Below are 14809 nucleotides of genomic sequence, written 5' to 3' on the forward strand. Positions count from 1 at the left end.
GCCAACCAGAGTGATTTTATTTAAGAACTTACCTTATTTTTTATCCTAATTTATTCTTCTCTATGCAGTATTCTTTTGTCTTTGTTCTGTTTTAGTTGAGTATGAGAAAGTCTACGACTACTTTTTGCAATAATTTTTAAGTACAGTTAGTAAGAAAACGAGCACTGTTCCCTGTAATTACATTCTTTGGCTTTTCACTGCCTAGTGTATAAAGTTACTCTTGTAGTACCTGAGAACACTTGATGCCAAAGTCGTACTGTGTCCTGGCAGTGATGCAATCTGTCTGAGGTATTTTGGCTTGGGTCCAGCGATAGCATTATTACCTTTTCTTCTTTTTTTTTTTTCCTTTCAACTTAAGGGGAAGATCAAGGAGAATGCACCTTTTAAATTTCTCTGTCTTTCTTGGTTTCACTTGGTTTTTAAAAAGTGAACTATAAATATACATCTATTATACATACAGCATGCTAGGTCTTGGTGATCTTTGTATTGTGGCAAAGGATTTTTTTCATGGGTTTGTTGTAGAGGGGTTCATTAGATAACTGAAGGGAAGGCTGTGTTTCCTTGGCTAGCGTTACAAGAAAACGAAAGCTGTATGTTGTAATACATTAAGGTATTGTTTCATGGGATTCAGGTCCAAAAATGGGTAGGAGTTTCAGGTATTCTGTTATGTTGTCCATAGCACAGCATGTGTTCTGTACCTTGATGTATTGAGTCTATCCCATGGTAGCAGTTTTCTGTGCTTGCCTTCCTTTCCTGACATCTCAAAAGAACCCAGGGTGTTTCTGTTTCTCCTCCACGACCCATTAAATAGATGAGCATTTCTGATACTTCTAGCAGATTTTCTTGGGTCAGTGTCATTGCAGTTTCGGAGAGAGCTGGTCAGAGATCTTGCTACGTAGAGGACTTTCCCCAAAGATTTACCCAAAAACATACTTAGCTTTGAGCTTTCAGGAAAGAGAAGGTCCCTGGGGAGCGGCTGCCTGGGCTCCCCTTAGGCTGCTGAAGATAACTGTTTCAGCATATGGGGCTCGGTGGCAGTCGCCACATGGGTGGTGTCTGGATACTGCCAGGGCTGAAAGCTGCTTTGTCCTGATGCCATTGCTGGAAACCCTGGGAGCCCTTGTGCTAGCCAGAGTGTTCAAAGCTCCGGGCTGCAAAGCTCCCTCCTGCAAAGCGAGGAATGTTACACTTCTGCAGGCACTGGGGGTATTCCAAGTTCCTGCCCTCAGAACCTGAAGTCTGGCAGCTCCCAGATGACTCCAGGGATCTCTGGATCCAAGGCAGAATACAGTTTCTTTTGGACTAACAAGCCTGCACTTTGGCCTTTTCTGCTCTCAAGTTTTAGTCCAGTTACCTTTGTGCTCATCAGGTGAGTTGGGAATGCGTTATCTAGGCAATGAACTGAGGCATAGAGAGTCTGTCACCTGCAAAGTTTACACAAGAAGTCTGGCAAAATACAGATCTGAACCCAGGTACCAAGTCCAAAGTTAGCACCCTAACCTCTGTCACCCTGCATCAGATCCGTGTTTACAGGACATGAACTTTCAAGAGTAGCAGTAGATTAAATGACAGATACTCCTATCTATCTGTAGATGAAACTGGTGCCACTTACAAAAGTCATTAAATCGAAAGCCTGGTTAAATAACAACAGGGTTCAGTTTCAAAACGCATATGTGAAAATTGCACGTATTACTCAATAGAGCTGCTCCTTGTGTTACTCGGGGTCAGGCTGACCGACTTTGATATTGAAAACAGAATTTTACTTCTTGTTTTCCAAAGCCAACAAATTTGAAAGAAAGTAAATGAATTCTGTGTTTCCTTATGCCTGATACTTCACACTAAGCTCAGATGAATTATATGTGAATAGAACTATTCTTGTGTAATTGTATCTGTGCAACCCTCAGCATAGCAAATTCTGAAGAAGCAGGATGCCTTTTTTTTTTTTTCCAAGCTCTCCTTTAATTCATTAAATTACTGCCTTCTTGCATACATTTTCACTTGAAACAAACTGCAAACCTTTCCTTCTTGGCACATTGCTTTATTTTATGTGTTTGTAAGAGTGAGGTTCTGTCTGCAGTTCCACAGATTTTAGTGGAGTGTTTGGTGAACTGTACACCTAATTTAAGAGAAAATAGTGTGTCCTGGGTGTTCCTCGTGGCTCACTATAGGTAACTGGACTCCTGCCTGCATAAGTCTAATGGTTGGAAGAATAGGTGTAATAATGAAGTATGTTATGAATGCAACAAATGCACTTTTAGAAATACTGAATGCAGAGTGATCTAACTGTGTTCTGAGTATAAGGGCCTGTAGTACGTCTTCTGAAACCCCTCTTGCTTTTGCAGCTGGTATACCTCGCTCAGTGTTAAAAGATTGGCGCAAAGTGAAGAAGCTGAAGCAAACAGGGGAGTCCTTCTTGCAGGATGATTCTTGCTCTGAAATAGGACCAAATTTGCAGAAATGCAGAGAATGTAGGCTAATAAGAAGCAAGAAAGGTGAAGAACCAACTCACTCACCAGTGTTTTGTAGATTTTACTACTTTCGACGGTAAGTGCAGCTGTCTCCTGATACGTGGTGTTTTAACTTAAAAATAATACTGACAAAGGACTTGTGTGCTTGAAAGCTTGTCTGATTTTTCTGGCTCAGTTTGCCTGATAAAAGACTCTGCCTAATTTAGCAGTATTTACATTTGTATTTCTTACTTCTTTTGTGGATTGGTTTCATTGCTGTTTGAAGCTTTATAGCAAAGACATCAGAACAGCTGCCCAGTGTACCTTAGGCAAGCAGAAGATATAATGCATCACCATCACACAGGTGTCTGACATTTGAAGTGGGATTTTCAAAAGGCAGGCATCAATTACTCTGGACAAGTTGTACAACCACAGAGTTGCACCAGTTCATAATTGTTCTTGTGCCAGTAGATGGTGGGAATGCTGCTTGAGGTTTGATGGGAGTTTTCTGAGGACAGAGGAGTTCTGCCTTCCCTTTTTACAATTATGGCAAATCGAGGAAACTTGTAAATGGGGAAGAAAGTTCCCAGAACGCAGCACAGCGTGCGTGGCACAGGCGGCATGGCTGTCAACGCAGATCCAAACGGCGTTAATTTGCACGTGGGCTGTGTTGGCAATATAGAGCCAACATGTTTTGGAAAGGACATTGCTGTTCCCTGAATTGACTTTAATTCTTTTGGATTGAAGCTTTAGTTACAAGAGCCAGTAGACCTACAAGGATTTCTTTTAAGGTTGGACTCAGAATACCTTCTGCATAAGAATATTTGATTCCCAGTGTGGCAGTTAGATTGTGAGCTGCTGCTTCTGTGTGAAAAAGATAACATCAGTGATAAAAATTTCTTTCAATATTTTCAAACACAGGCATGGAATTTAAAAGTACAAACGTTTTGAATTTCATGTGGTACAGTTTACAGCATTTAAATTATTTTCATTGTGATTTTATACTAGGTTTGAATGTAATGAGGTTTGCACTACTGTTGGAAGTTGTTACTGTAAAAGAAAAGTCATCTTTTCTTCAAATTGTTCATTTAATACCCATCTGAATATCATTTTTGATACTTCTGTTTTAGTGACTGCTTTGACATTACTGTAAAATTCCTTAACTGCTGTGATATTTGCATGTGAATAATGAATTACCCTGTATTATATGAGATGGAGTAATTAATTGTTGCTATTTAAAATCACCTAAATATAGGTGGGGTTAGTAGAATGGTATTGGGTAAGATCACAGGAAAACCTTTAGTTATTTTAAAGGTGGTATGTAAACAGTTTTTAGTATTAGTGATTTGTTCTGCCTAGAAAGAGTTAAATACAGTGTTTTAACTCCTGTTCTCTGAGAGTGAGAGCAGTAGGACTGAAAATATGAGTCAGGCTGAGTGATTGCTGACACAGATGCTGTGAAAATTAAAGGTGAGGAGTAGGTGGACCCAAACTTCGGCCAAACAAGAAAGAGAAGATAACTTTTTCCATCTGCAGTTTTAAAGCAGTAATAAATGTTACAGAGAGTGAGTGATCTCTATACTGAATCCAGTAAGTGTTCTGCCTAAAGCGTTACTCCTAATTTTCATGTTTCCTTACTGTCTGCTTTAAGGCCATTTTCTATAATTTCTGTAATTATTAAGTAAACGAAGCCACCTTGTATGACGTGCAGTTAAACTATTTCTTTTTGTTTTAGGTTATCTTTTAGTAAGAACGGAGTGGTTAGGATAGATGGTTTCTCCTCTCCCGATCAATATGATGATGAGGCGCTGAGTTTATGGACACATGAAAACTATGAAGATGATGAACTGGACCTAGAAACTTCTAAATATATTTTAGATATCATAGGAGATAAATTTTGTCAGTTGGTAACATCCGAGAAAACAGCCATGTCCTGGGTGAAAAAAGATGGTAAGGGAATCTCAAATGCTCTTTCTGGTTTTGGTGTTGTGCAGTTCTGTTGAGGCGTTTGTGTTGGCCGTGACCCACTGCCCCCTTCTGAGCTGCTCGCTTTACCAGACTGTCACCTTTGATTGAAATAGGCTGTGTTGCACGAGGTGATATTGGGAAGGGGCAGCAGCCTCCCTTGGTGGCTGCAGGCCATGGTGGTGGTGCTGGGCCAGGGCCAGGCTGCCACTGGGGCTGGAGCAGCCTCGGTTCCCAGCGTGGCCGCCAGCTCTCCGGCCAGCTCTAAGCCAAGGGCCGCAGCAAGCCAGTAGCCACTCCTGCCAACAGATGTTGTGTTTCCAACATGCCTTCTCTGCAGAAGCACGGAGCATAATGCAACAGCGTGGGCCCTGCGAAGCGTGGACCTCCTCCCCATCGAAGCCGTGGTAGTCTGTCCTGGCCCACAGCACATGGGTGCAGGCTGGGAGCTGGGTAGGGGCTCTGTTAGTTGCCCCCAGTACAAGGAGGACGTACTGCCCTAAGAGCAGAAGTACCCGCCTCGTGTCCAGAGCAGGCGCTCTGGAGCAGAGCAGGCGCCTCCCTGCCCTCCCCACCTGCCACCTTTACCACCCAGCTCACCAGTTTAGTTGTCTTGAGATTAATGTGTTGAGGAAGCAGTGAGGTGACAACCTGGAGTTGAAGTACATGTTAAAGAAATTCTTCTTGGTACTTGTAACTCACACGTAGAGCAGGAATATTCTTTCTGTATTACTTTAGTCTGTTTTTTAATCTCTCTCTAGTGTCTTGACACAAACACTGAGGGGATGCTGTGTAATGCAGCTAAGGGGGTATATGTTGATGGCCTGTTTATGAAGGCCACCATTTATTTTCTTCCTCCACCCCTGGCTGCATCTGAGGGGAAAATCATGAATGCTTCATCTATTACAACCATTCATTCTGTGTCTTGCATTTAAATTTCAGGCCTTTTATTCTGCTTATTTTGTATTTCAGCCAAAATTGCATGGAAGAGAGCGGTGAGAGGAGTCCGTGAGATGTGTGATGCATGCGAAGCCACATTATTTAACATTCATTGGGTCTGCCAAAAATGTGGATTTGTGGTCTGCCTGGATTGTTACAAGGCAAAGGAAAGAAAAAGTTCTAGAGGTCAGTTCTTTATGAACTAGAATGTTGCATATGCTGTTTATTCTCATTTATTGTAGAGCTACTGATTTCTAAGTGTAACTGACTTTCTGTAAAGCATTTAATTACTACTTGCGTGTTTTGGTATCTCTTAGATCTTTTTTGCTAAGTGTAGAATCGTTCAGAAAGTAACTGCTGTGGGGCTACTTCCCACAGTCTTCATCTACTTTTCAGTCTTCTGCGCATGGTCTTGGCTCACGTGTGCCTTGCAAGGTTGAATCTTGTTCATCCACTGCAAGACTGGCATTCCACCTCCCTGTTTTATGGTAACTCATTGCTGTTAGGGCTTGATATGAGTGCTTTGTGGAGTCTTCCCTTCAGAAATACATTTTTTATCTTCACCTTAGCTTACCTTTTATTATTTTTAAAAAAAAAAAAAAAGCTTTGCAAATAACTTAAAATGAGTGCTAATGGAGGTTTTAAAGTGCAAAAGTCTATACAAGTACTCATTTTAATCTAATTCCTGTGTTTTAATGGAAATATCTATCTTGGTCTGTAGCGAGGTGTAACAGGACTTGCAAACCTGTGCTTTTTGAGTTACCCAGCTCATTTGCAATCGAAACAGGGAATGGCTTGGAAGGTTGATGTGGTCATTCAGATCCCTGCTGTAACATTCCTGCTCAGGCTGCTTATTCAAAAGGACTGCCTTCCCCTGGGTGGCAGGCGTTGTGCCCTGGCACAGTACTGCAGTGAAATATAGTGCCAGGAACAGATTAGAATATAATGCTGTTTTGAAAAGCATTTCCATGTTTGTCATAGCAACATAATGTCACATATGTGAAATGTTAGTAAAATAATGTGTAAGTATTAGATGGCAAATCTTTACTAAATGGAGAGACTCCCATCCGCTTCGTCCTTGGCTGTCAGTGAGGGGCCTCCTACACCATGGTTGTAAGATGTTCCCTGAGATTTTCATCAAAGCCTGAAGTTTCTAGGGAACTAACTGGTGTTTTCCAACACCGAGCGCAGTCGTTAATGCTTTCATGTGGGAGGCTGCTCCAGCAGCCCTTAACTGGCTTAAGTCTGTGTGCGCGCATGTGTGTGCATCCATCTGACGTGGCTTGGGATATACTCTGAACGTTATTTACCCTAGTGGGAACATGCAGTCAGAATCTTTTTATAGTGTGTGTTAACAAGCCAGGAAAATTTTGGTAAAATGTCTTCAAAGTTTATAAAAACAGTATACAGAAGCAGGCTTCTTTTCAGTCTTGCAGCAGGGAAGCCTTTCTCCTTACTGTTCATCACAGCATTACATGCAGAAGTATATCTTCCCTCTATGCAGTTTTATTTCTAATGCTTCTGTAGGGTTCGTGTGAAGCAGACCTCTACTTTGGCACTCTTACAAAGTTGAGAACCACCCACCCTTCTCTATATAATAGCACTTTATATTACACCATTTTTCCTGGAACTGGTAGTTGTTTTTACAGTTGCTAGATGTAATGGAGAATACACTGGTTTCCCGCTGCTTCAGCAGGAATGTTAGAGGTTTAAATGTTCAATATTTAGGTATTATCAATGACTTCTCTTATTACTTCAGTACACGGATGAATGTGCTTCCATTGTTACCTTCTGGCAGTTCCTGGCACCATCAAGTGGAATGCTGTGTTATGGCATTTTAGTGATAAAATACATTAGGGAGATGCACGCATATGTTACGTTATTTTGATTTATGTCCATGTTCAGTTGTATGGCTAACGAATCTACTACTTGTCTGAAAGGAACATCTGATAGGATGTATATATGTTACAGCAAGAAAATAATGCTTTAAACATGCTCCCTGCGTCTTTTGGTGTATTCTCTTCAGTTTGCATTTCTAAGTGGAGAGCTGAGCAAACTGGTAAAAAGATTTTGAAGAGTCTCTTAAAAGTAGCAGTTCAGTGGGGAGGATGTAAGACTGGGAATTGAGAGAGAAACTGCATTCCTTTTGCTGCCCAAAATCACATAGCAGATCTGTGACCGGTTGCTTGGCCAGGCATTTTTCACTCTCATTCTTTCTCTGTCTTGTCTTTACACTGCACTTTTTCTGGCAGGGACAGTCTTCCTGAAATTTTGTACAGAGTGTCTCTCACCAACTCAACCCTCCCTGATGTCACAAATGATTCTTAACCAGTACTTACACACTTGTGGTTTCATGGTTGCTTTAATCTGACAGAAATCCATGATGCAACTTCCCTCTTGTTTGTGCCACCAGTAACCTTAATGCAGCTGCATGATAGGGCCAGATCAGAGAATCAATTCAGTTGAAAATCCATCTTCTTGGTGTGGTCGGCCCTCTCTGGGTGGAGGACAGCCACTTTTAGTTGGCAGCTCCCTAAATTTAATAAAGTGGAATACACTTGGAAGCTCCACAGTTATTGATAAGGGTCTACGTTACAAATGCTGCTATTTTAGATTTCAGTAGTATTAAAACTCCTTTATTCTTTTATTTTCTTTGAAAAGTAGCTGTTGTATGCAAATTCCTGTCATGCAGGATACCAGTTCCAAAGGCTTACAGTGTGTAAAAAACTGTTTCTAACTAAAACCAATCAAAATATGTTATCTCTGTGTATCATTGTAAATAAAGTAATACAATTGGCAATGTTATTTTACAGATAAGGAGTTATATGCCTGGATGAAGTGTGTGAAGGGACAGCCTCATGATCACAAACACCTGATGCCAACACAAATTATTCCAGGCTCTGGTAAGACCTCCTGTGAACAAGCAAGATGTGTTTTTCTCCCAGGTCTTTCTGTGAAGAGAGGCCCCGGTAGCTTCTTGAAACTTCTAATTTGGCATTTAGAAATCTGCAAATTGTGTCAAATCATCGCAGGAAGGCAAGTGATTCTGGGCAGCTGAACAGTTAGGGGTGCAGATGAAGAAGAGAGAAGGAGATGCAGGCTGACAGGTGTCTGAAGGGGTTTGGCGACAGGCAGCATAGAAATTCAGGGCGTTTGGTGAGACTGTTTTGTACCTTGCCAAAGCAGAGTGAAGAAGCCAGAATGTACTAATGAATCTGACCTCATCTGTTAAAAGAAAATTTTAGAACGGTGCTGTCAAGGAGCATTACAGGGCACCAGTTGAGGGGCGATTTGTTTCTCACTGTTAATTTATATCACATACTGTGAAATTTGTTTTCTGTTCCTCCCTGCCCTTGGGGTAAAAAGAAGAAAAAGATTCACAGTTTTGGTTGGAAGTCTGATCGAGCATCATAAGGCAGAAAGCAGTGAAGGAGCTTGAAATTAATGAAAAACTAGCAGTAATCCTAAACCCAGTAAAGTTCAGAATTTTGCTTATATCCAAGCCTTATAAAGAAGCATGGTTAGGTGTGGTCATTGTTAGCACTATTTTTATAATCTCTGGTAGCATCGATGCAGAGCATAGAAAACCTAAATGTGCCTTTAAACTTGTTAAATAAATTCCCAAGTTATTTTACGCTGGAAATACAGACCCAGTCATTATTTTTATGGTTTGTTGCATGTTAGCTCAGGTAGAAATAAAGGCTGGTTAGATTCCATAATATATTCAAATTGCGACATTCCCCAGAACAGGCTCCACTCTGAAACTGGTTTTAATTTTAAATTGTGAAGTGAACCACTCATCTGGAAATGGCACAGTGAAGACTGCCTGCGTAACCTCAGTTTTGTTCTTCTGTGCATATCCATTACCAAACAGTCTTAAATTACATGATCACATACTAATTTTTTTTGTCAAGACATGGCTCACTTCGGTCTGTTGTAGTTTGATGGTTTTATTAAATGAAGCAACACTGCACCTGTTGAACAATGAGGAATGAGTAATGAATGGCTGGCTTGTTGCGTGCCACATGATGGGAATGTAGAGTGATGTTTATATAATTTATATTATTATTCAAAAGAGTAGCATGCAATTATTTAATTAAAGATCTTGTCTCTTTCAATGTGAGCTTTATGGTAAATTGGACAGTACTTTTATAGTAGTTTTGAGTGTTAAATTTAGCATTTTTACTAGCTTATGCTTTTAAAAGTTTGTGGGTAGCATCTTATCACAGTGTGTATTGTACAGAAGGCCACAAAACGATTGACAAGAACTGCTAATGTCTTCCTTTTTAAATGTCTTCTAGTTTTGACAGATCTCCTAGATGCTATGCACAATATTAGAGAAAAATTTGAAATTAAATCCCATTGTCAGTGTACCAGCAAGCAGAACGCGCAAGCTGGCAAGCTCCCTGCAATGAATGGTGTGTCTCAGGTGAGTCCAAAACGTGTGTATACATGGCTGTATGTTCAGATGTTCTGTTACTTGTGGATTTTTGTATTTGAACAGTATCAGTCATGTTTTAGTTTGCATATGCAGTATTTAAATGATATTGGTGTCTTTGAAATACATTAAGGCAAAGTTATATACTTAAAAATAAATTTGTTCTTTACAGGTTTTGCAGAATGTCCTTAATCACAGTAATAAAATTTCTCTGTGCATGCCTGAGTCTCAACAGCAGAATACCCCTCAAAAGTCTGAGACAAATGGTAATACAAGTCCAAGGAGTGATGTGAGCACAGACAGCAAGTTAACACCCCCTGAATCACAGTCACCCCTGCATTGGTTAGCTGATCTTGCAGAGCAGAAAGCCAGAGAAGAAAAGAAAGGTAGGTATATGCTTGATATTGCTACACCATGTGCATGATTTTGGGGGCACCAGTAATAAAGTAATTCAATGTACTAGGGAAGAATCACTCTTATTTTCTGTTCAGCAAAAAGAAAAGATGATGCTCTTTTTCCCCATAATTTTAGTCTTGAAACTGCAATGCCTTCTCCTGGTGGCATCAAAATTAGTTACCAGAGAAGCCACTGGTGGAATGCATGTGTAATATGGCAGTATTTCCAGCTACAGCATGTCTCATTTGTGACAGGTACTCAGTCAGCTGCATGTCTGAGATGCTGAGGAAGGCCTTTTCATGGTCACAGTGTTTGTCTGCATTTTGAAGGATCTAGTTCATCCTCTGGTGTGTTTTCAGGTGCGCTAGTGCTACAGTATATTAACGAGCACTATAAAATGCAGGGTACCAGTGTTCCTGTGCCTGCCTCATGGTACACCAGTGTAAACTCCCAATGATTATTTTTGTTTTAGAGAACAAAGAGTGTCCTTCTGGAAAACATTCAAAGGAGGAGAAAGACCAGGATAATTTGGAGTCCCAAAACTGTAGAAGCTCCCCTCCAGCATCCCAGAACAATGAGCAGGGCTCAACCTTACGAGATTTGTTAACAACAACAGCAGGCAAACTGCGTCTAGGTTCTACAGATGCTGGTATTGCTTTTGCTCCAGTTTACTCTACAGGAACAGCCGTAAGTGTTTACAAGATGCATGTTTTTTTATTTTAGGATTTGAAAATGTGTGACATTTGTTCTGGTAGTTAAAGCAGTGACAGGTGTATTGCCTTTTTTTTCCCCAAGTTTTCTCAAAGGAATTAGCATTTATATGTATATATGTGCATACATGCTTGATTTAAATATATATATATAGTGATAATTGATACATATAATGAAGAAAATGTCTGTAAAGTTAGATAAAGCATTTACTTGGCAACATGAAGGAAGACTCTAATATTTTGAGTTTTGTTTTAACTGTATATTTCCAACTTGTTCCATGTAAGAAAGCTTGTGGTTTTCTACACAGGAAGTATATAACCGTAAGCTTTTAATTGACAATGAAATGTCATTCATCCGGGAAAAAAAGGTATCACATTAATTTTATTTGCTTTCACATTGTTTAAACAGACTTTTGTTTGTTTTCTAATAGAGTGGCAAGAGTGGACGGACTATGCCAAACATTCTCGATGACATAATTGCTTCAGTGGTAGAAAACAAGATTCCACCAAATAGAGCACCAAAGATAAATGTAAAATCTGAAATAAAAGATGAGCCAAAGGATGACAGAAAATGTATTCAGGATGACAGCAACAAGTTGTACAGTGATATTCAGTATTCTTGGATCTGTGATAAGCATGTTTTGTGGCTCAGAGACCATAAAAACATTAACAACTGGAAGCTTTTCAAAGAGTGCTGGAAGCAGGGGAGGGTAGGTATTGAGCAGTTTGGTCTATAAAGTGACCTCAGTATGAACTCTGGAGGATGTGTTACAGGACAAAGTTTGTGTAACTCCACATTTGAAAACATGTTGTTAGCACATTTTATTACAGTGGGCAAAAGCTAGTCAGGTATATTCCAGATACGAACCTTGTGTAGTTGAAACTTCACTTAACTGCTAGTAATGAATAAGGAACCACTGCTACAGAGATGGAACCTCCGAAAAGACGTGTCATGTCTTGGGTATGGTTGCTGTTGGTGGAAGTTTCTATAACAGCTCAGGGTGGCTAGAGCCTTCAGTGTACATTTCAGATAGATTTGTATTACAGTTTTAATTCAAGGAGGTGTTTCCTTTATAAAGGATAATTACTACTTTTTTTTTCTTTTTTTCTAACAGCCTGTTCTAGTGTCCGGTATGCATAAGAAAATGAACTTCAGCCTGTGGAAAGCTGAGTCAATTAGTCTAGATTTTGGAAATCAGCAAGCTGATATCTTGAATTGCAAAGACAGTATTACTTCAAACACCAATGTCAAAGAGTTCTGGGATGGTTTTGAAGATGTTTCAAGTATGTTGTTTTGGATTACTATAATGGAAGATCATTATAACCTTAATTATTATCATGTATTGTTCCATAGATTCTAAACACAGTCAATGTTAGAAGCTGCAATTTAAAGCATTAGTTTGGATCTTAAGGCTTTGAAGAAATTTTAATTTAAGAAGAAAGTTCTAGACAATCTGTTTCAAGAGAACGTGATGAAAACTTCTATTCTGTACCTTTGCAGAATTCAAGATATACTAATATACCATCTCCTCGGTTAGGTCTGACTAAGAAAATGAACAATTTCACCGGTTCCTTAATTACTTGATTGTGTTTTGTGTCTTTGTTGAACCTCTAACTTGATAATCCTGTTTTACATATGAAGCCTTTATATACAGCTTAATAGTTCAGTTATATGTTTTAGTTGAATAAAGTAAAACAGCTGTGGTTTATTAGTTCTTAGTAATTTCTGTGTTACTTGCAGAACGGCAGAAAGTAAAAAATGGGGAAACAGCTCTACTAAAATTGAAAGACTGGCCTTCTGGTGAAGATTTCAAGGCTATGATGCCAGCAAGGTATTGGAGTTTAATATTTAGATATTCTTAAGTCAATCAGTTGTTTTTTTCTCTATGTGTAATGACACAAATTCACAAAATATTTTTTCTTCTCCAGATATGAGGACTTACTGAAAAGTTTACCCTTGCCTGAATACTGTAGTCCAGAAGGAAAACTAAATTTGGCTTCTCATCTGCCAGGATTTTTTGTCCGTCCAGATTTGGGACCCCGACTATGCAGTGCATATGGTGAGTATGCCCTAGAAGTGTAGCAGTTACCTCTTCCCTTAAAATTATATATGTCATTTGTTAGTGCTTGATAGAAAGCTGAGCTTGCTTGAGGATAGTTACTGACTGAACGTTGGAGAAATCCTTTACTGACTGGGATGTTAACAGTTCCTGTGCCTCAGCCATGAGAGTTTATATGCTTCTGCGTTTGTCTGTTCTTGTGCTGTTAACAGTCTTCTGAAGGATATAAATGATTAGTTACTTTTCACAAAGAGTTCCCATCATTAGTAATTCCATATGACAAAGGACTTCATGAAGTATTAGTGTTTATAATTCTAGTCATAAACAAATCTCAGAACTTTTCTTGTAATTTTTATCTGTGTTGTATATTGTACGCTCAAAGATCTGTTTAGAAAAGATGGTTTCCCTCAGACCTTTTTCAGCTGCTCCTTCTTTTGCAAACAAGCTTGTTCAACTCTGGTTTACAAATTGTTTTAATGGCATAAGAAATGAGCTGTAATTTGTGGCATAATGGCTTTGATTTAAAAAAATAAAAAATAAAAATAAATCCAGATGTCCTTTAAAATGAACACATTAAAGATAGCAATCAAGAATTGGTCTGAAGAACTGAGTCATTAATGACAGTTCTATGTAATACTGCTCTAAGGTGTAGTGTTCTGACATGTCCTTTTGACTTGCGCATATATTTTTTTCACCTTTTAGAACTAAAATTAATTTTCCTCTTTGGGAATTTATTTTAAATAGGAACTTGGTTTATAGCCAGGCATAAAATTAAGGCTTTGATTTCCTTTGTATTGACTTTAATTTTACCCCAAATTTTTATTTGTAACATAGGTGTGGCTGCTACTAAAGACCATGATATAGGAACTACAAATCTCCATATTGAAGTTTCTGATGTAGTAAACATCCTTGTTTATGTTGGCATAGCAAAAGGAAATGGAGTACTTTCCAAATCAGGTAAAGCTCATTGTAAATAGGTGTAAATAGACTGAATATGTCACTTATAAATTTGACACTGCTTTCTTGAAGTGCATAAAGTACTAGCTTAAACTTGGGACCTTCATTGTCTCAAGATTTGTCCACAAATAAATTCTGCCTATAATACACTGCAGTTTATGAATTATGACATTGTATTTCAAACTCCTTAAATTTATTTAATTATGTATCTATTTATGCTATTACCTGTAATTGATGTTCCATTCCTGTGCTGGGCTGGTAGAGCTAAAGAAAGTTCTAACATTTATGTCAGGATGATGTATTTGCCAAACCCTCTGTTTATTCTGCTCCCTATGGATGCACTGTGTTTGCTTTATTCTGTTTGAGCTATAAGGTAATTTTTCAGCACTGGGGAGCTTAAGTTGGTGTATGTTAGCTCTCTGTATGAGGTTCATTGCCTATGTGAAAGTCCTTAAATCACTGAAATAGTTTTATTTCCTTTCCCTGCTCTGTTGTCCTCTGATTCCATAATCAGCAAATGTAGATTAAGGGTGCAACTAACAGAACTGCAGTGTAAGGTTTGCTGTCTTTTATTTTGCTTTGGAGTTGCTTGTGTATGCACCGATTTAATACCAGCAAAACTTCAGAAAATTGGGGGGAAGTCTAGTTTACTGACTAGTTTTTTTGTATTTTAATTTTTTGGTCCCAACCCTGCTTGTTTATTTCTGGAAGGAAAAATGTGTTCTAAGAAATTTGAGAGGTGTAAAAGGGAGTTTAAAAATTAAATGTGGCTTTAAAGGTAACTACAGCATTCATGTTATAACTTTCTAATTAAAGAAAATGAACAAAAAGATCATTCTGTTGTGTTCACCCAACTTTAATCTGCGTAGTCTCACGTGACAAATTTGAAAAGATGTT

General features: G+C 38.9%; 1 protein-coding gene across 5 annotated transcripts in view; it reads left to right on the forward strand.

Moving 5' to 3' along the window:
* JMJD1C (jumonji domain containing 1C) overlaps positions 1–14809 on the forward strand; it is a 159270-nt gene that overhangs the window by 135617 nt on the left and 8844 nt on the right. For all 5 annotated transcript variants that reach the window (XM_035329919.1, XM_035329922.1, XM_035329924.1 and 2 more), the window contains 12 exons: positions 2343–2544; positions 4183–4397; positions 5385–5537; positions 8165–8254; positions 9653–9780; positions 9962–10175; positions 10658–10872; positions 11327–11605; positions 12011–12179; positions 12637–12727; positions 12825–12955; positions 13790–13912. In XM_035329919.1, coding sequence (XP_035185810.1) covers positions 2343–2544; positions 4183–4397; positions 5385–5537; positions 8165–8254; positions 9653–9780; positions 9962–10175; positions 10658–10872; positions 11327–11605; positions 12011–12179; positions 12637–12727; positions 12825–12955; positions 13790–13912 — 2010 coding nt within the window. The remainder of the gene's footprint in view (positions 1–2342; positions 2545–4182; positions 4398–5384; positions 5538–8164; positions 8255–9652; positions 9781–9961; positions 10176–10657; positions 10873–11326; positions 11606–12010; positions 12180–12636; positions 12728–12824; positions 12956–13789; positions 13913–14809) is intronic.

The sequence above is a fragment of the Oxyura jamaicensis genome, chromosome 6 (genome assembly GCF_011077185.1).
Source record: "Oxyura jamaicensis isolate SHBP4307 breed ruddy duck chromosome 6, BPBGC_Ojam_1.0, whole genome shotgun sequence".
In the NCBI taxonomy this organism is placed as follows: Eukaryota; Metazoa; Chordata; class Aves; order Anseriformes; family Anatidae; genus Oxyura; species Oxyura jamaicensis.